Source organism: Pongo pygmaeus, chromosome 15 (genome assembly GCF_028885625.2).
Source record: "Pongo pygmaeus isolate AG05252 chromosome 15, NHGRI_mPonPyg2-v2.0_pri, whole genome shotgun sequence".
Taxonomy (NCBI): Eukaryota; Metazoa; Chordata; class Mammalia; order Primates; family Hominidae; genus Pongo; species Pongo pygmaeus.
In genome coordinates, this window is record NC_072388.2 from 95,927,254 (window position 1) to 95,948,976 (window position 21,723).

Here is a 21,723-nt window from a genome sequence, read left to right on the forward strand (position 1 = left end):
GCTAATGGCTTTGATGGCAAAAACAAATTGGCTATGATATTCATTGTATTTAAGGACATTTTACTTTCTAATCTTTATTCTAGATCCCTTTGTATTTTTTAATAACTTTAATACTATAATAGTTATTTTTATGAATATTTACATTTTAAGTTCTGTCTTGTTTCTCACAATTACAAAAGTGTGTTTTACATTGTATCTCAAAATACTTTTTTAATTTCAGTTATCTGACAATTCCTGAGTTCAAAAGCATACTTTTCATTGAAGTGATTGAAAAAAATAGGTATCTTAACAAGGTGTGTGTTTGCATTCTAACTTTACTATAACCATGAATTATTTTTTTTAGAGGTAAGAGAGAAATATATTGAAAGTTATAAAATGATTGTGTTATTCTTTTAGGTGAAATTGCCAAATACATGGAAACAGTGAAATTACTAGACTACACTGAAAAACCTCTTTATGAAAATTTACGTGACATTCTTTTGCAAGGACTAAAAGCTATAGGAAGTAAGGATGATGGCAAATTGGACCTCAGTGTTGTGGAGAATGGAGGTTTGAAAGCAAAAACAATAACAAAGGTGAATTTTGTTATTAAATTATTCTTTGGTCTTCTTGTGTTTATAATTGCAACAAATACTATAAGAAAGTATAGCAGTAGTTCAATGAAGAAAAATAACATTGCACGGCAATTAAGGTAAACTTTTTTATAATACAGAACAATGTGTAGAGGGTTGTAGAAAAATAAATATTTATATATTTCTTATGTTTGGTAGCAAGTTACTAAATTCCTGAAATGATTTTAACTTGGAATACTGATATCTGACAGGGAAATTTTGATGGTGCACTGAATTCATAATTTATATGTTCTTTTCTCCCAAGTCACCTTTTAGGGTTCATCTTGTCTCGGTTGTTTCTTATTTGTGGATATGGTCAGAGTATTTACCAGTTGAAAACGGGCATTTGAAAAATTACCATTTGAAAATTTCCTTGTTTGTTGGTGTGGTGCATTTTACCATTTGAACATTATTTTGCTCTGTGAAGAAATATTATATAAAGCTATATATCAGCATATAAGGGGATTAATTGTTTGGAGAGAAATGTTAAATAATGAACTTTATGGTAAAAGTATTATACAAGCATGTAAAGAACTTCTGGCATCACTTTAGATTTTACAGGTATGCATTAACTTACTGATTTGCTATTGATTATTTTTGATAATTAGCTTATTGATAAACTTACTGATTTCCCTTATAATCTGAAATTATTTAATACAATGTGTTAGCTATTTTTATATGAGGAAGGAAAACAACTTTCAGAAGAAAAATTTTTTTTACATTATTAACCATTTTTACTGTCATTAACTTTGCAAATTCTAATAGATTTATTTGGAAATCTCATATTCCAAACTGAGAAAAAGCGTTAAAACAAATTTTTCTCTCTTTAAAATCAGAAGCAGCATATTTAAAAGTTTTTATCTTTTCAATTAACAAAGGAGATAGAAATTTTGAAATTGGACCAAAAATTTGACTTACTTTGCCAAATAGCAGGTCTCTGTAATTTCATCATAGAATCTGAAATTATATACATGCATCTACATATACTTTTTTTCTTTGATAAGTTTTATCTTAATTGCATCTGCTCCAGTTTTGTGGTCAACAAGTGTGCTGAAAACTATATCTGTTTGAAATGAAGAGGGTAAAATGGAAGCCTGAGTGGAATTTTTTAGTAAGGTATTATAGTAAACTTACTCTTTGCATACATGCATAAACAAGCAGCATGTTTCTTATTGCCCAGGATAGATTTCTCTGCGTTAATATTTATAGGTAGCTTGTATAGTGTTTTTCTCTAAAATTTTGTTGATTGAGAAGTAAAGATCTCTGCTGCTATGTGAGAACTTGTCCAGAGCAACCACCTCCCCCTCGCCCAACCCCCATCCCCCTGCCCCCGCCCCTACCTTCCTTTGCAAATCCCTGTTGTTTGGACCTACATGCTGGAGAAAATGTAGTTTCTGCAGGTTGGCTGACTTTACAGCTGAGTAGGTCAGTCTGCTGCAGAGCTAACATCTGTGACCTTATAATTCTCTGGTGTCCTTGGATAGTTCAGAAGGCTGGAAATTTCCTGTTGGATCATCCCTGACATGTTAGCTTCATCTAGGGGAAAAAAATGAATACTAAGTTGAACAAGTTGAACTATTAGGCGATTTACTTTATTAGTTTACTGCTTTTTGTACACTCATTGCTGACACAGGGTTATTCTTTGTATTAAAAAGAAATTAATAAAAGTTAAGGTTAGGTAAGATCATGAGCTGCTTGATAGCCATGTAACTGAAGTGAGTTATTAATTTTGTTAGCTTTTTTTTTTTGTAAAGTGAAAGAATTGGACCAGACCAGTTTTTTTAAGCTTTTCTTTTAAACTGCAGAACATTTTCTTCATATAAATTGTAAATGCTCTCATTGAAAACAGATAAAAGCAGAGCTCTGCTGGATGAGAAGTTGGGGGCTCCCTGCAATGAAAAGCTTTCTCCTTTGAGAAACTAGCTTGCTGCCTCTGTTTTTCAGCAAGATCTATAACCCAGATGTCTTTTTTTGCTCTGGATGTCAGGAGGCTCAAAACTAAATATGATGCTTAGTTCTAGAAATTTTGTTAATTTTTATAATTAGTACATTTGTTTCCTCTCTTTTCATTTGTCATACTTTTTAAAAGTGTAAAGTATGTTTTCTGTGTCTATATCAGACTCAGATCTCTTTTGGAAAGGGGTAGGTTTAATCAGTTTAATATATGTTTGTTTTTAGGTTCCTAAGAAATATTCTTTTTGGTAAAAACCTACAGGAATTGATCAACAGTGGAATGAAGCAAGGTTTCTTGTCTATTTTTTTGCAGCCATGCTTGATTATGGTGCAGTATATTTGGAAACTAGAGTGAAACATGAATTTACCCACTTAGAAATGTTTTCTGCTTAATAATCAAGGAGCTTTATTTAAAGCGTAGAATTTTGGGATGGCATAAGGCTGAAGGAGAACAGAGAGATCAAGTATATATCTGCCCTTAAAAAGTACAAAGTCAAATATTTTTATTGTTGATTAGAACTAAACATTTTCAGTTTTTAGAATCTGGCAGTACATCGCAACAGTTATTGGATTCAGTGTATACTCATAAATTAACATTCAACAATTACGTAAAAGGTCTAGTTTATGTACCTGATCTAGACTAGGTCTCTAGGGCTACTAAGATCAATGACATGTGGTCCCATTCTTAAAGAATTTCTTCCTGTTCCATCTGGATTAAGAACAGCTTAATTTACTGGAAAGAGCTCAGCAAGTTAAAAGGACATTAACACTTCCATGCTATTTTAGGGTTTTAAGTTGCCTACCTAAGTCAACAAAAAGGGTTGTTGACTGGAATCTCATCCCTGGAAAGTCGTTGAATAAGGTCTAGATCATGGCCTTGCAGTTTGTATTTTATTTTTTCATTTTCAGACAGCCTATATTGTTGCTCCCTATGAATGATTATTCACATACCTTTCTTTCCTTCTCTATTTTACCTCCTAATTTTAAAATTTTAAAATTTTATTTTTCTGGCTGTATTATGCTAATTGGTCTTTCTAGAGTTTCTCTTATTTAACCATTGTTAAATAAACCCTTGCTGGCACTTAGCCTGGAACAGGGTACAAAGAATTGAATAAGTGCAAAGCCCTTCCATTGCAAATCAGTAGCCTGCAGCTGCTCTGGTGGACAGCTTTCTTCCTTTCTTTCTGAAGGGATTGCACCTCGTACAGCCTTTATACCATTGTAGCCTATAGTTTCAGTCGGGTTGCCCTGAATGTACTCTAAATTTGGTGAAAATCTATCTAGCTGTTTTAGCCTGATACAGTAATAAAGATAAACTGTATTTTAATTATATAAATTTAATTGTTGAAGTACATTTCTGTTTTCTAATGGTTTGATCATAGTACTGTAGTTAAGTCGAGTCAGCATTTGCTAACAATTTTTTTCTTTAGGTCTGTTATTGAATTCTTTATTTTGAGCTTCTTATTTGGCTGAATTTTGTCAAGTGGACTTTTTTGCCCTAATTAAGTGAAGTTGTTACATATGTATAGAAAAGTGCATGAATAAGTACACTTTTACACAATACTCATTTAAACATCACCCAGATCAAGATATAGATCATTGCCAGAATTAGTTTTGCCATTTTTGGGGAAATTTATAGTAATGGTATCATATATTACATACTCTTTTGTTTCTTTCATTTAATTGTATCTCTGAATTTCCATGCTGTTGCATATAACAAAAATTTGTTGTTTTTCATTGCTATGTAATATCCCATATGACTATACCGTAATTTATTGATGGACATTCAAATTATTCCAGTTTCTAGCAGTTCTGATAATGCTGTTAAGAACATTATTTTAATTTTTTGGGGGAAACGTACATTTATTTCAGATTGGGTCTGTACGTACTGGGGTTGCTGCAGCCTAGGGCTTACTTATGTTGAGGGTTTGTAGATATTGCCAGTTTTCCAAAGCTGCTCTCTCAGCTTACGTTCTTATCGGTAGCATGGGGGAGTTCCCGTTGCTCACTGACACTAGCTCTTGCATTATATTTAATTTCTCCTATTTTGGTGGATGTGCACTGATTTGTTTATGGTTTTAATTTAATCTCCTTGAAAAATATTGATTTGAAACATTTTTGTATGCCTGCCAGCCTTGATAATCCTTTTTTTTTTTTTGGTGAAATACATTTCAAATCTTTTGCCTATTTAAAAAAAAAAAAATTGGGGTTGTTAGCTTTCTTTTGATTTGCCAGAGTTGAATACTTTGTATGTAAACAATGTATGTGTTGCACATATCATCTTCCAGTTGGTGTTTAATCTTTTCACTCTTAATATGGTATCTTTTAATGAATAGAATCTCTTCATTTTCATGAAGCTCAGTTTATCAGTCTTTTTGTTTATGGTTAGTGCTTTTTATATTCTATTTGGGAATATTTTGTCTACTTAGGATCATGAAGATATGTTATTTTCAAGAAAGTTTATCTTATCCATCACATTTAAGTCTACAGTTTAACAGAAATTGATTTTGTGCATGGTGTGAGTCAATATTTGTTTTCCTTCTTTTGGATATCTAGTTGATCTCAACCATTTGTGGAAAAGACGATCCTGTCCTTACAGCATTGCGGTGGTAACCATAGGTGTTTGAGTCTCTTTCTAGATAACCTATTCTGTACCATTGGCCTGCTTGTCCATCTTTGTGCCAGTGCCACACTGTTTGAACTATTGTCTTCATAATGATATCTGATAGCATATATTCTCCAACTTTTATTTCTTTAGCATTGTCTTTGCTATTCTTGGCTCTTTGAATTTACATACAAATTTTAGAATTGGCTTATTAGCTTCCTCAAAAATACTTCTGAGATTTTGACTAAAGTTGCCTTTACTCTATAGAGCAATTCGGAAAGAACTGACATCTTCCCTTCCATAGCCATAGTAGGCCCCTATAGTTACTTAGATGTTCTTCCGTTTATCTCAGTCGTGTTTGTAGTCTTCTGTGTCTGTAGAGATAATACACAACATCCATGTCTATTTTCTTATAACTGCTTAATTCTTATTCTGTTTTTTTTTTTGTGGATTATCTGTGATTATACAAAGTCTTTCCTTTATGTTATCTGGTTGTCAGATATGTTTGCTCTGTTTTTTAATATTCCTAATATATATAAGTTCTATAATGATTGTTTTGTTTAGCTATGCGGTTTCCTTGTTATCCTTTTGTCTTTTAAAAAATAATTTCCTCTATTTTTTAAAAAATAAGTATTTTTAAATCTATTTTTTTAAGCCTCTGATGCATTTTATAAAACTTTCTTCCCTGGGGGAGGACTGTTTTCTTTCAGAGGTGGAGTCTTCAGCTATCTTTTTCATGCTGTGAGGTTCTTTTTCAGTTTATTTTCTTGTCTCCTGGTATTCTTTGTTGGCGTGCTTATTCTGTCTTATTCATATTGGGTAAGGATAGCTTTATGTGAATTTACTAGATTATTGTATTTGTGAATCTTTGACTTTCCCATCTTTGAGAATTTTATTCTTTATAGTTTGGATTTTAGGGCTTGTTATATTGTTAATTCATTTTCTTTGCCTATGAATACATATTTGGGTGTGGATCTGGTGAGCCATAGGCCGAATTATCAGTCATTTTCCAGTGTTTGCTTCTGTTCTCTGCCTACCCAGAAGAAGCAAAAATGTGAGTTTATTAATTTGGGATGTTCTTAGTGAATCCACAGTGAAAGAAAGACTGTATTGGCGATCTCTTCTCCATGGCTTTAGTTCTTTATGTGTTTCTTATTTATGTTCTCTTTTCTCACCTGTTGTGGCAGTTCCCTGTTTACTGTTGAGGATAATTAGTGATTTTGATTATTCTGCCATCTTTCTCCAGGTTTCTTCCCAGCCAGGGAAGAAACAAAATTACAGATCCTGCTTTTGGGGAGTCACTGGGGAGTAGGGAGGGTTTCCTCTTTTCAACAGGCTTAAGTCTTTTCTCCTCCAAGCTGCCTGACTTATGTCTTCTAAATTGGGGGCCACTGGTGAAAAATTTCACAATGGTGTTTGCTCACATTCTTGAAGTGTCTGACAAACTTCATGGTCATCACTTTTCAAAGGTTATGCTGCGAAGCTATGATACTTCTGTTTGCTGCTGAAATATTTCTTAATTGTTATTTTGGGTTCATTACTTCAGATTTTAGGTGGAGGGAAGTTGTGAAGTCTTAACCTCCAAAATGTCTCCACTCATTTTTTAACACATTTTAATTTGTTTATGTGTGTGAACATTTAGAGTTAATTAGAATTTATATTCTTTTCTCACATGAGTAAACAGAGCTTGTTTTTACTTTTACCCTCTGAGCCCTCCACAAACCATCTCTCATACTACAATCATCTGGAATTTTTAGTTCTAGTTTTTTGTGTCATTTGTATACTATGTATTATTTTTTAGAGTTAATCGTGAGTCTAACATATTTTGTGTTTTTTGTTTGTTTGTTATCCATGTCCTTTCTCTTGGCTTTGTGTTTCAGAGTATATGCTCAATCTTTTTTTAAAGAAAGCTTCTGAATGGTAAACTTGTAAATCTTGGGAAGTCCAAAAATGTCTGTTTTTTCCCCAGTTGAAAACTAATGTGGCTATATAGTTTTTAATTGAAGACATTGCTTTGTTGCCTTCTAACATCTAATTTTCCTAATTTTTGTTTTTTACTAGATTTCTATTTTTTCCACTCTTGCTTTGAAGCTTCTTGCCTTTCTCTTTGTCCTGGCATTCTGCAGATATCTGTGCACAAGTGTGTGTGTGTGTTCTAGTTTGTTTTTACACTTTAATTAGTTATCTTTCTTGGTACTTGGTGGACCTTTTTCATCTAAAGGCTTAATGTCTGTCTTATACGCTTGAAAAATTTATTTTCTGTGTATGTGAGGATTTCCTTTCCTTTCCTTCTCTATTCTGTCCCTCCAGAACTCCTACCACATGAATCTGGGAACTCTAGAAACTAGCTTCTTTTCTCCGTGTCTCCTAACTCTTTGACCACATGTTCATTTTCTGTCCTTAACACTGTTTTGTATAGATCTGTGTGCTTCTTCTTGCTCATTTGTTACATCTTTTTTGTTTTTTAGTCATATTTTAAGGGTACTAGTTCTTTTTTTAATATGTCAGCATATTCTTGTTTTATTGGTAAGATAGCCTCTTAAATCCTTTGAGAATAGTAATTATGAGACTTTTATATTAACTGTTTTGGCAGAGGGATTGTTCTTTTTGAGTTTAATGTCTTTCTGTTTTGGTTCTGTGATATTGCTTAGATTTTTTTCAATGTTTATTATCTAGTCATGTTTTTTGTTGTTTGGCTAATTTTAAAAGTGTGTACCTCAGTCCAAGTTGGAATACCTGTTTTCCTGTTAGTTTAATATAATTTTCATTACAGACATCTACTTCCAGTGATTTCAGAAATGAGTGAAATTTGTGGCCAGATAGCTTGTTTTTTAGGTGCCAGGACTCCCTGCTTCTCCAGTTTCTTTTTCTGGTCTTGGAGGGTCCATTAACACACAGATACCTCAGATCATTTTAATGAGAGGTGCTTGGGAGGCTGTGGGTGGCATCCTTAGTTGCATATTATAATAGATTCACCTGGGAGCTTTTAAGTATCCCACTATCTGTGCTGCACCCTAGACCAAGTAAATCAAAAGCCATAAGGATGGGACCGTCGGGATTTTTAAAAAACTTCCTAGGTGATTTCATTGTGCAGACATAGTTAAGAACCACTGCATATTAAAATTTGAGTGTCTGAATAGCTTCTGTGCAGAAAACAGCCCTTTTGCGAATAGACATAACAAATATAGGGCATTTTAGACTTTACATTGTAGCATTTGTCAGCCCCATGACCAGCTTTTGCATGTGGGCAGTGATGCACACATACTATTTTTTGATCTCTGTATATATAAGTACCTTACTATTAAGTGATACAGAAGGAAATTTGGTATCATATAAATGTCTTAAATGGTGCCCAGCAGAATTTCTTGAAGTAATGAAAGGACATGCTTATAAGAAGTACTCAAAATTGAGATCTCAAAGGATATTATTAGATTTATTTTTCTGATATAATGGCCAGTTCTTCGGAAATGTTAAGCATTTCTGTGCATTTTTTTTTTTTTTTTTTGGAGACAGAGTTCTGCTCTTGTTGCCCAGGCTGGAGTGCAATGGGACGATCTCGACTCACCGCAACCTCTGGGTTCAAGCGATTCTCCAGCCTCAGCCTCCCAAGTAGCTGGGATTACAGGCATGCGCCACCACACCTGGCTAATTTTGTATTTTTAGTAGAGATGGGGTTTCTCCGTCTTGGTCAGGCTGGTCTCAAACTCCTGATCTCAGATGATCCGCCCGCCTCAGCCTCCCTAAGTGCTGGGATTACAGGCGTGAGCCACCACACCTGGCCTCTGTGTATTTCTTTTTAAAAATGGATGAATTTTTAAAAAAAGTTCTTTCGGTTGAAATAAGAATGTTATCTGTCTTGCTTATAACATTGTTATGAGGAATAAAAGATATAAAGTGCTTAGAACAGTGGCAGGCACATAGCAAGTGACCAGTAAATGTTAACTGCAATATTATTGTTAATGCTGTTATTTAATCCACTATTTAACTTTTCCCATCTTTCTAGTTTCTTGATGATATGAAAATAACATGGAATGTTTTCATTTGAATCTGTTTTCATTTGAACCTTCTAATAAACTACGATCTTACATCTTTAAAAGTTCAGTTTATGAAATGGTATTAGGCACATGTGAATGAAGACTGGGTTATATTTTACTTAGTGAGTATGTGTGTTAAAATAGGTTGCTTTGAATGGTAAACGATTATGAATTGGTAAAAGTTGATTTTTGCAGTGAAAGACAAGATGTTAATTACTGTGAAATAAAGACTAAAATGTAGCTCCATCTTGTTAAGGCAGAATATAAACAGATTTTTTAACTAAGTAAAATATAGCTCCATAACTTTTACGAACATATAAGTCAAATTAATGAGTTTGTAGTTACCCCTTTTTTTCTTAAGCTAAATAATTGATACAAAAGGATGATAGGTACTTGACATAAAGCAGAGGAGTCCTGACCACCAGAGAATTCTGTGTCTGCGATTTTCTGCCTGCGTGTTTAGGAATTAGGTGTTTTGTGGGCATAAGTTTATTGAGGGAAGATCAGGTAGTATGTTTTTAATAGTAACTCTAATGTAGCCCAATTTGTTCTGTAATACACTTGTTCATGTGTTGCCTTGAGATTAGTTAACTCCCCACCAGTATATATATAGGTTTTGGTTTTCATTGATGTATATATAAAGATTAGCCTCCTTAGTTTATAGTATTATATTAAATAGTTTTCAAAATCTTACATTTTTAATTCTTGAGCATTCCTCAGAAGACTTGATTGTGCTCAGTACAGGTAATAGGATAATGACCCTTTAAACTTTAGGTTATCACTGAGCATTTATGTAGTTTCTATATTCTTTCAGGACCTTTAAATTGGTTTTTATAACTTTTGCAGCATGCCTGTGAAATGCATTTGTTCATAAATGATGGGACTAAAACTCAGAAGAGGCCAGGTGACTTGTTCAGGGCCATGAAATCATTATTATTATGCATTTATATAGAAAGTTCCAGGCATCCTAGTGATTTTAGGCATAAAATATTAAAGACAATTAAAGCATGACCCGGCCACTCATTTGCCTTTTCCCATAAATTGTACTTGAAACATCTTAACTTTGCCAAAAGTTTTTGACCTTAATGGTGCATGTCATGGAACCCTCAGAGGAAAATATGAGGGAAGAGATGTCACATTGACTTTAATCTAGAATAGAATACACTGACATATTAGTCTTCTAGACCATAGTTCATTGAATCTCTGGAAACAGCTTTCATCTTGTTAACTGACTATACGTTTGATCATATCAAAGTTTCATGATCTCCTTGTAACGTGAATGATGTTAGAATCATGAAAAGCCATTGCCACCAACAAGTTGGAAGTTGAATTTATGGTTTTCAAAAGTGTCATTAGGAGATTTTTCTAGGTTTTGCTTGCTATTATTGTATGACATTTTGATGAAAGTTCTTAAGCATGTAGTACTCCTGTAGATCATGTAATCAAGGGTTAGCTTGTTTCACAGCTTATCTGCTCGTTAGCTGAATGTTTTTTCTAGGAGAATGGATGACAGTAGAGCTTGAAGGCAGCTTTCCCTAGTTCCTTAGTAAGCCAAGCTGAAGGGACATACATGTGCTCTAAAATAAGTGAATAGACAAATTATGCTGACTTTATGAAAGCAGTGCTTTTGCTGAAAAAAATGTGTTGCGCATGGAGCAATCAACCCTGATAGCCAACCAGATAGTTTTTTTCCCCCATTTGTTCTGACAAAGTCTACCATTGTATTAGTATTTTTTGGCACATTCATATAAGTTACCTGTAATTTTTGGTGCACTATTTTTTGATAGTTACAGTAAATTCTTAAATTTTCATGGTATTGTAAGGGTGAGTTACCTTGAACTAGTGAAGAACATAGATACTCCAAACTTTGTGTGCCATATATTTAATCATTTTATTTTGCTAACTTTGTTCCTTTAGACCTGTTAATTAGCAAAATTGCTTGAGTTGTACTTCCTTTCTATCTCCAGAGTAGATACCTAAAAATGTTGACAGGAGAGAGATCTAAATTTAAAAAAGTAGACAACAACAACAAAATCAAGGGTGGACTGTGATGTAACGTGTATGGATTGATACTTCATAGAATGAATTTCCATGTTAGTGGGATTACACTGGACACTTATGTAAGAACACTCATTTATGGAACCCTAAAAGGATTTCTTATAGTGCTTATATCAAAACAAATAGTTGCAGAAATTAAACGTGTGTGTATTTAATGTTTTTATAAAAGATGAAGTTTCTCTTTTGCTTTAACTATTATATAGTGTCTGTTTTTCAGCTTGAAAATGACAGTGCCAGGCAGACAGTAGATGCTTAGTAAGTACATGGTGGTGATCTTCACCTCTGTTCAGATGGAGGTCAATGCTGTTGTGGAAGGAAATTGCAATAGTCATTATTTTTATTACAGTCTTCATCACTGAAACTCATTGAAAATAGTTATTTTTATTTTTATTTTTTTTGAGACGGAGTCTCGCTCTGTCACCCAGGCTGGAGTTCATTGGTGCGATCTTGCCTCACTGCAACCTCTGCCTCCTGGGTTCAAGCAATTCTTCTGCCTCAGCTGGGACTGGTGTGTGCCACCACACCCGGCTAATTTTTGTATTTTTAGTAGAGACAGGATTTCGCCATGTGGCCAACCTGGTCTCAAACTCCTGACCTCAAGTGATCCGCCCACCTAGGCCTCCCAAAGTGCTGGGATTGTAGGCATGAGCTACTGCACCGGGCCTCTAGCAGGATATTTTTAGATTATTCCTCAAATTTGTCTGTCTCTTTTCAAGTCATTCATTCATTTCCTAACTCTCCATCTTTTTATTTCTTCTCCCTGTAATTATGTTTGACCTTTTTCTGCATTTTCTTAAAACATATCTGTAATTAATGTCCATTCAAATATTACAGTTTTTGAGAGACTTAGAGGAAGATATGAAATTACCTCTTTATTACAAGAATAGTTCAATAGTTACTCTACAGGTGCACATCCGTATATGTGCAAAACACTGTGCCAAGCTCATTAAGGGTTAGAAAAATGAGGAAAACCATAGTCCTTGCCCTCAGGGAACATACATAGTAGAAGAGAAGTAGAGGAGGTTATGAAAATAGTTTACATGAAATACACAAATGTGTGTACTATAATATAACTCTAGAAAAAAATACATTAAGAACACAGCAACTAGAAACTGCTGTTTCCTACTGAAAGCTCACATAGGAGACCGCATAGTGCTGTGGAAAGGAAATTGCAATAAGAATAAAGAGCTCTGAGTTCTAGTCTTTTCATCACCATCAGCTGAGAAATACTGAGCACATTCTCTGGCTTTTTTCTGTCCCTAGCTTCAGTTTTTTTCTGTGTATATAGTAGATTTTAACTAAATCTATTAGTTTCATAAATATGGTGGTATAAGAACATGTTTGCTGTAACTTTCATAGAAGATGTGTCCTTTTTCTTTTAGTTACTACTAATATTCTATTTTCAACCACTGTTATGGAATGTAATAATTTAATCAAATAAATAAAATAAGATTAACTCATTAATGTAGTCACATGGACTGATTAGTGCAGCGTTTAAAGTTCTTTGTTCTGTGACATAGGTGCTATATGAAGCATTTTAAAACTTTTAGGCTGTATATTTTAAGTTTCTAAAGTAGACATGTAGACTTTTGTCATAAGGGATGGGCAAAACCCAAATAACACTGCCCGAGTACTCATGTCTTAGAGACAGCCATGAATCTGATTGGCTTTTCTTTGAAGCTGTTGAAAGCATCTAGAGGTGATCTTTTGATGCTTGACTTGGGAAGCAAAGAATTGGTCTTTGGTTTTTGCTTCTGAAGATTTTTTTTCTCTTTTACTATATTAAAACAGCTTTAAGTCTACAGCAGGTCTCCGATCGGTGTTTAGACTATTAGTAAATTATCAGTTCAAATGTGTCTAGCCTATTTGTCTTCCTGTTTCTAAGTTGGAAGTGAGAAGCTGCTAATTAACTAAACTTTAGCATATCTGAACACTTCAAAAATATAATGTGTAATATATATGCTGGTGCCCTTTGAAATCTAATTTTTGAAGATATTTTAGCTGTGCTGAATTAAAGGAATACTCAAGTTTATTTTATAAGTTATTTTAGTATATCATACAATATTTTGGTTTCATATTAAACGCAAAGGCACCTGTGAGACCTGATACAGAATGTGACAAAAATCAGAGATTAGCATAGTCACTTTGTGAAGCCATTTTTCTGTTCAAAAGGAACCAAAATATGCACTATCTGAAGCCTAAGGATGTTGACAGATAACAAAATGAAGCATTTGGAAAGACTCAGAAGGAAGAAGCCGGCAGCAGATTGCTTAGACTTTTACTCATTGCCTTATAAAATTGATAACATACTTAGGTACTACTAAACTTGAAGGATTTTATTTTGGTTTTTTAATTGGTCTGTAGACCACTGGCCCTTTCTATGCAGACTACGTACATTGTTAGAAAAGTTGGGCAGGAGTTACCTGGCTGAAGTGTGGATTAATGCAGTAGAGTGCTTTACCTAATGCATATTGCTTAAAGCACAGGTGTTTCTTTTGTTGGCTGAATACTGTCTGATTTTCCTTCCTATGTAATTTACCTGCATGGAGATTAAGAAAGCCCCCTTTTATTAAATAAGCTTGAAAACTAGATGAATGCACTTAGGTTCTTGGGTAGAATGTATTGGATAGCTAGCTTCCTTTATAATGAGCATTTAAAAATCTGCTCTCCGAAAACTGGAAAATGCATTCTCTGCTGTATGGAAAGCAATATAGTACTGAAATATTCCTCCTTAATTTTGGTCTGAACGAACAAAAGTGTCTGTGTTTATTCCTGCCTAATGCATCACAAATCTGCTGACATGCTAACCTTGGAGTCTTGGCTGGCGTTAATCAGGCCTGTGCACCGGCAGGAAAGATGTACCTAATGCACTCCATCAGTGCAGTTTGCATATGGAAGTTCTCACAGGGGAGCTGCCCTGTGCCAGCTGAGGGTTACCTGCCCACTGCAGTTATTGTACGTAATTATCGAACCAATCTGTTCAGCCCAGCAGGGTTTAGACGGTAATCATGAAGCAACACTTTGGAAAAGAAAGATGTAAGGCATTCTCCCCTTTTCTTATCAGTTATATGAAGTTATAGCCACTCTTACAGCTATTTTTGAGAGGCAATACCCCCATATACAAATCTGCTAAATGAATGCCTTTGAAAGTTTCTCAAGGTTCAGTCAAGTTGTTATTTTTGTATATGTGAAGCATTTTCTTTAGGAACATGGTGGGTATCTCTGAGATCTAATTTTCCACAGCCACCTTAAGAATGTTTTGAAACAGTGGGATTAATTGTAATACATAGATAATAACAGTTCTGACCATTTGGAGGTTTTAAGGTAATATGGCTTGAATAGAGTTCAGCTTTCCCATGTAGTTGTCTTTGGAACAGAACCCATGGTTGCCATTAGGAAAAGGAACAATGTGCTGTCAGCAGGCATTATCCTCTTTTCTAGCTGTACACAAAATGGCCTGCAGCAAGGAACATTCTCAGATGAAGTTTAACTTATTGTTAATTGTTAGAAAATATAAATGAGGACATTCTGTTGCGTTGTGAACCTGTGAGATTTGGGGCGTATCAGATGGTTTTCTAAATGATAGAGACTTATTTTAGGCAACCAAGAGAAGCTTTGGATTAAAATTTGTATTTTAACCTGTTTAAATTTGAAACTACACAAGATAAAGTTATATAAAAAACTCAAAGTTTTATATTTATTACTAATGCCCCTCTGTAATTTTACCTATGTATAGAGATGTTAGAGAATTTCGAAACTTAACACAGGACTGGACCTGTTAGAAAATGTTGTAGTGGTAGAAAGACATAAAATGAAATTGAAGGAACATTTGGGAAGAATGGATGGTGACAGAATATGAGCACTGATTCCTAAATAACACTTCACTAGAAAAATAGGACAGGCCCAAGAGAATGTGAGAAATCCAGACGGTTTTTGAGATTTTCAGAGAGCTTTGTACTTTTAAGACTATTCATGTACAGTAAGGTTTATGGCCCTCTTAAACTTTTAATAAAAAGTATGCTAAAAGAGAAACATTTATTGCAAGTTTTTCATTATTGATTCATAAATAGAATTTTACCACCAGTGTTATGTGGTACAAACACTGATGTCATAAATGGGGCAAGACATACATTTTTTCCATTTATCAAATAGATTATCCTCTCTCCACCCCACCCACGTTGTACAATGTGGCGAGTATCTTTGGCCTGAGTGGTGATCGTGAGTTTGTAAAACATTTTGTTTTAAAAGAGCTTCTGTATGATTAGTCCTGATGGCTAAATCACAGCTTTGAATAATGAAGTATATAAAGCATGAAAAGTTAGAGGTGGATATAACAAATATATCTACCATCTGGGTTAACTGTCTAGTTGAAAGTTCTCGTACTCCCCCTTTCTTCCATCCCTCATCCATTCCTTTAGGTAACCACTATCCTGAAGTTGAGAATATTCTTCCTGTGTGTTTTGACACACCCACACCTATATACATTTATATACACACACAGACAAATAACGTGATGAGTTTGTAGTTTACTTGACTGTCAGATCTGTCTCTCTCTCTTTAATTTTTATATGTAAGAAGCGAAAGAAAGAAATTGAAGAAAGCAAGGAACCTGGTGTTGAAGATATGGAATGGTCAAACACACAGATAGAGGAGGCCATACAGACCCGTAAGTTGAACAGTTTTGCCTAGCTGCTTCCATACGTAAACACAAATTTCATTTCCTCCTATTAGATGAGGGGTCAACTATTTGGGTCATGACCTTTTGATTTTATAATAAAATACCACAAGATTTTTATATAGTATGTATTGCGGTGTCTTTTATACACGTTAGATTATTTTCTCTCCACAATAATTATAAAGTTGAGACTGGGAAGCTTCCTTCATTTTGCAGATTTGGAACCTGAGACACTGTATGATTAAATGGCAGGTGTGGTGACTGACATGTGCCTGTAGTCTCAGCTACTCAGGAGGCTGAGGCAGGAGGATCACTTGAGCCCAGGAGTTTGAGTCCAGTATGGGCAACATAGAAACCCCATCTCTAAAATAAATAAAATAAATGACTCAGCTGTTGTGAAAGGCTTAGTGATAGAGACCAGAACTCTTAACTGTCAGGCCAATGTCTTTCCACTTCCTCACACTGATCCCACATAACTCTGGGTATGATAGTGAGTGTCAGGGGTCAGACATGGGTCTGTTGCAACTGAGCTGCCTGATTGTTCCTTATAAAGTTTGTCAACCTCTTCTTTTTTTTGAACAAATTAAGAGGAAAGGAATCAAAGCTTTATGGATGATCACTTTTCAAAGTTCTTGAAGCAAAAAAAAAAAAAAGGTATGAAGTCATTTCTGAGATGGCTTATAAACTGGCACTGAAGGCACTTCCAATAGTTCCAGAAATGACATTAGCAAAGGCAGCATCTGCAAAGGGCAGAACTAGGTTGGACTTTGGTCTGATATATTTAATAAACTGCCAGCCAATGTGTTCCAGGATTTGTATGATATGATGATGTACTTGACTCAATAAAGAGAGCTATTCAGTGCGGCCCACAATACATTTTTTTAAAAAGATTTTTCCCGTCTGCCTTTTTTTTTGAATTATTATTTTGTTTGTCCTGAAATATTTCTTGGTTTCTAACGGAAAAGGCTTATTTTTGGTTAAAAAAAAATTTTAAAGCATAGGTGCCATATTGAATAATGCCACCAATTTATTTTACCTTCCTTTTGCTAGTGGCATCAGTGCATGTTTGTGGAAAGCACAGTATTCAACTTTCAAAGAGAATCATTTTTGCCCTGATTTTATTACTATGTTCTTCATTACATATTATGGTTAGAACATCCTTTGGTTTAATCTGTTTTAACCCAAAGAATACTTGAGATACCTGAAGAGGGAATATATAACTTCACACTGAAGGCGAGAGGTTTTGAAGTAGTCCCTCTCTTTTTCCCGCTGCTGTCTTCCTTTCGCTACTGTCTTTTTTTCCCCTTTTCCCCTGTCTTGTTCATTTTGTTATTAGGAAGTGAGGAGTCCCAAGGAGCAATACATCGAAGCATGTCTCAGCCAGAGGCTAGCAGCAGCAGCTATGACAGTGAGTGGGAACAAAATTAAGGAGTATTTATAAATATACAGCAATATTCTTAGAAAACAATCCCTTAAATTTTAGAACTGGCAATTTTAGTTTCGGAAAGATCCTGCATTGTTCTAGTGAGATTGACACTCATTAAGTCTAAGGCAGAATCTCAGCTGCGCATCAGGAAGACTTATCCCTCTCTTGACTGCCTGGACATCATTTGTTACCTGAACTTTGCTTAATAAGCATCAAGCGTTTTTGTTTTGATAGATAAATGCTTTTAAATTCTAGTATAATTATGAAATTTTTTTTAACCTAAGTTTTTAGTGTAAGGTCTTCTACTGATGCTTTTTCCCATGAGAAAATATATTAGTATTTTTGTTATTTTATTAATGACAAAAGAGTATAGTAAAGTCATAAATAATTTAAGGAGAACAATTCAGTTTTTTTGACATAACTTTTTCAGAAGATAAAGAGTAATCAGATTCGCCCTTATTCATATAAACTCAAAATTGCTGTTCTTAAAATGCTGTTTATTTCCCCCATTACAGTTCACTTTTTTCCCCTAAAGTACAAGGCGAGTTAAGGTATTTTACTATCAAAATAATCATAAGTGAGAGAAATATTATCTGATGGTAAAATGTTATTGCTTCCAGCAAAAAGAAAAAGCCAAGAGTTGATGTAAATGTGTATTTTTAAATTTATCAGTTTAAAAGTAACTTGAAGGAAAAGACACATTATTACATTTGATTTTTTTAATTTTTAAGATATATAGTACAATTCAGTGAACACTGGTTTTAGGGCTTTAAGATTTTGTGTCATAAACATGTTTCAAGAATGGTTACCTCTAACAGCAGCTTTAGAAATGTCAGTTTCTTCATTAACAATTTTATTTTCAAACACAATTTATGATTTACAGTATGGTAAGAGATTTTTCTCACTGTGTGATCTTTCAGAATGCTGTGCCTAGCAAAATGGGAGCAACTTTCCTTTAATATCTGTTTAGACCATTTAAAAACATGTATAATTTTCTTGATACACCTAAACTCATTTTGAATAGTTGGGGGTCTTTTGTGTAAGAACACATTCTGAAAGCTTTCAAAATGTGTATTGTGTAGGTTTTCTCAAATAAATAGAGGAGGTGATGGGATGGTTTTCAAGAAGAACAGAGGCCTCTAATCCTTTTATTTTTATGCAAGGCATAATTTTTACCAGTTGAGAAAATTTGGTTATTTGCTGCAAGTAATTTTTCCCCTCACAAAATGATGAGCCTTTAAAAATCATGCATATTTTGGCATTTCAAAATCATGCCAGTATTTCAGAATTGTGCTAAAAATTAGCTAATATAGCTATGATATTTATGGTTGGTGTACTTCCCCCCCCCCCGTTCATAAAATGGAGGCTACTTTTGTTGGTATTATTTTTAAGAACCTTGGATTTTGGACCATTCCTGAGGACTCTTTGGAGAAAGCATGACTAGTCAAAAAGTAGATATTTTTAAGGGAACCCTACAAAGAAATTTCCTACTTTTTTTTTCCTACTGCATTATAAAATCATAGAAAAGCATCCCAAACTTATATGTTATTTTCCAAATATCAAATTATATACATTAGTCTTCTGATTGGACCCTTTGCCAGTAGTGTATATTATGAAAATGGTTATATATTTAAGAGATAAGAAGGTAGTTTTTTTTGTAACAATCAGAATTGATTATTAGGGAAAATATTGAATTGATTTATGCAGCAAAGTCAACAAGGTGTGTAGGACTGATTGTGTAATAAATTCCAGGCAGTAGTAGCCCTTTCAGTTGCAGTGAGAAACTTTGGATTGAAGGAGATGAGCAGCAGTGATATTTAATTTCAGAGTAAAATGGCAAATTAAGACATTAATGAGAATAATGCTATTTGAATATAACTTTATAGTTGTTAATTTAGTGTTCTTTGTAGTGTGGTTAAAGGTTTAAAATGTATTGAAAGGGAGATATAGTATTGATTATTGACCTTGATTTTGTAATACCCTTTATGCCAATCTCACTATCGCAGCATTTTCAGTTTTCTGTGCAGAATTAATTTCAAATTTCTTGAAATAGGCCGGGCGCAGTGGCTCATGCTTGTAATCCCAGCAGTTTGGGAGGCTGAGGCGGGTGGATCATTTGAGGTCAGGAGTTCGACACCAGACTGACCAACATGGTGAAAGTCTAAGTCCTACTAAAATACAAAAATTACCTGGGCGTGGTGACAGGCACCTGTAATCTCAGCTACTCTGGAGGCTGAGGCAGGAGAATCACTTGAACCCAGGAGGCGGAGGTTGCAGTGGGCCAAGATGATGTCACTGCACTCTAGCCTGGCAACAAAGCGAGACTCCCTCTCAAAAAAAAAAAAAAAATAATAATAATACAAATAAAATTTCTTGAAATAAAAACCTAAAAATCTACTGTGGGATATTTTTAATAGATGGCCATGTTACAGAAATTTAAGAAAAAAACTCAAATTTTAGAATCAATCATAGTGCAGTATATAGGGTATGTATTATGAGTGGCAGAAAAAAGGATATTCATATAAGCTTGAAATTTGCTTTCATTGAACTGTATGGTGATTGAATAGAAACTATAACTTGGAAAAATTAAAAATGCTAGTTTTGAAACTGACCTTCATGTTAAGTAACTGAAACCCATGATCAGAAAACCTTTAGGTACATATGGTAGAATTTTGTTCCACATTCAAAGAATGTTTTGTCCTTTTCAGAAAAGAAGTATTGATCTTTTGTTTTTTTTGTGCAGTCATTGATTGATTATGAGCACCATGCTGTCCCTGACGCTGGTGCCCCTGCTCTTTCCTGGCAGAGCGTAGCATGCGGCAGTGGGAAAGAAATGGCCCTGCTTCTCTCACCAGCACTAGGCAGCTGTGATCAGGCTAACTGCTGCACCCAGAGGTGGAGTCGGAGTAGTAGGTGGGGTGAAATGTCTTGGTGAGGCAGAATTCCCATGCCCCCAGTAGAGAGTCACTGATTTATTCCAAACCAAGAATAGTTAGATAGGTACTGTCATAGGGGACTTAGACCAGTATCACATACGATCCTTTTCTAGGAGGCTACTCATTTGGGACCTGTGTAATTCCTAGCGGAAAAGACTTTCCATTTCAGTATATCCCAGTGCTCTCCTGCCTAAAGGGTGTAGGTAATAGGCTTTAAAAAGCAACTCATTCCTTTGCTTTTCATAACATGCGTGACCTCATCGCTTCCCCCTAAGGAATGAATGCTTATCTATATTGCTAAGGTTTATATTTGGAGATAATGTTTTAAATTTTACGACAAATTTAAATTTTGGAGAGAAATATTTCAGTATTAGTAAAAATTAGATACGTTTTATCAGTCAAAGTATTTTTATATGGCTTAAGAGAAGGTAGGTTTTGTCAGCATATTTTTTGACATATTAAAAAATGACCCAATTTTCTAAGATTTTCAGGGTATTAGCAGTCATACCTTTGTATGTCAGTTTTATCTTTGCAAATCACCAGAGTCAATTTGATTTTAAAATGTTAATAACTATATTTAGGGATATTTATATTTCTGTTCTTTTGCTTTTGTAAATTATTGATTAATGATTTCAGTTTCTTTGATTTTTCTTCAAGGTTCAAGAACCAGAAAGAGAGTCCAGAAGTAATTCAGATGCTGTGAACCAGCTTTCCTTTTCTTTGTTTTCTTTTGACTTTTTTTCTCCTTTTCTATTTGAACTGTTTTATTTTCATGTGAGTCTTGCGAGGTGGAAGTAATAATTAAATACCCATGTGTTCAGAAAACATAAACTTTTTTTATAAAAATATTTTGTACAATTCATTAAAGGCTAATTTATGAAATTTGAAAATCTTCAGGTTATACTCCTTAAGTTATTCCAAAGCCGTGTGTTTGTGATGTTTTGGAGTACATATATATGAAAATTATTATGACATGCACTTTTCTAATCATTGTACATTTCTCAGAGTGGATAAAAATGTTTGACAAAATCCTCACTTTTAAGAAAATGCAGAGCTTAAAATAAAAATCTCTTTTGTTTGATACAAACGCACAATATGTTGTGGCTGTAAGGTTTGGTTTGTATTGATTTTGTTCTGTTCCAAAATCTTTTATTAATCACATGCTCTATGAGACAGGAGGTACAAAGACAGGAAAGGAATATGAAATAAAAAGTGGAGGAAGCGTATCCATGAGAGATAAAATCTACATATATGAAAGATTACATAAGAATTATGTCAATATGCAAGCTGTATGACAAGAAAACAAGTGACAGATGATCAAGTGGTGGTGTGATTAAAGATTGTGTAAAGACTGGCTTCATCTACGGAAGTCCTATGAACTAGATATTAATAGATAGAGCCTATTGTTCATTCACAGGAGTTTAT

The 21,723-nt window shown here is 34.3% G+C and overlaps 1 protein-coding gene across 8 annotated transcripts in view; it reads left to right on the forward strand.

The window, feature by feature from the left end:
* The window catches only part of VRK1 (VRK serine/threonine kinase 1), an 84,113-nt gene extending 62,724 nt beyond the window's left edge, over positions 1–21,389 (forward strand). The window contains exons 11-14 of one of the 8 annotated variants that reach the window (XM_063652060.1): positions 397–575; positions 15,840–15,927; positions 17,273–17,344; positions 20,956–21,389. In XM_063652060.1, the coding sequence (XP_063508130.1) occupies positions 397–575; positions 15,840–15,927; positions 17,273–17,344; positions 20,956–20,987 (371 nt within the window). In that variant the 3' untranslated portion in view covers positions 20,988–21,389. Of the gene's footprint in view, positions 1–396; positions 576–15,836; positions 15,928–17,272; positions 17,345–20,105; positions 20,892–20,955 lie in introns of those variants that run through there. The other 7 variants (XM_054448540.2, XM_063652059.1, XM_063652058.1 and 4 more) reach the window with 7 other exon arrangements.
* Positions 21,390–21,723: the final 334 nt, after the last annotated feature.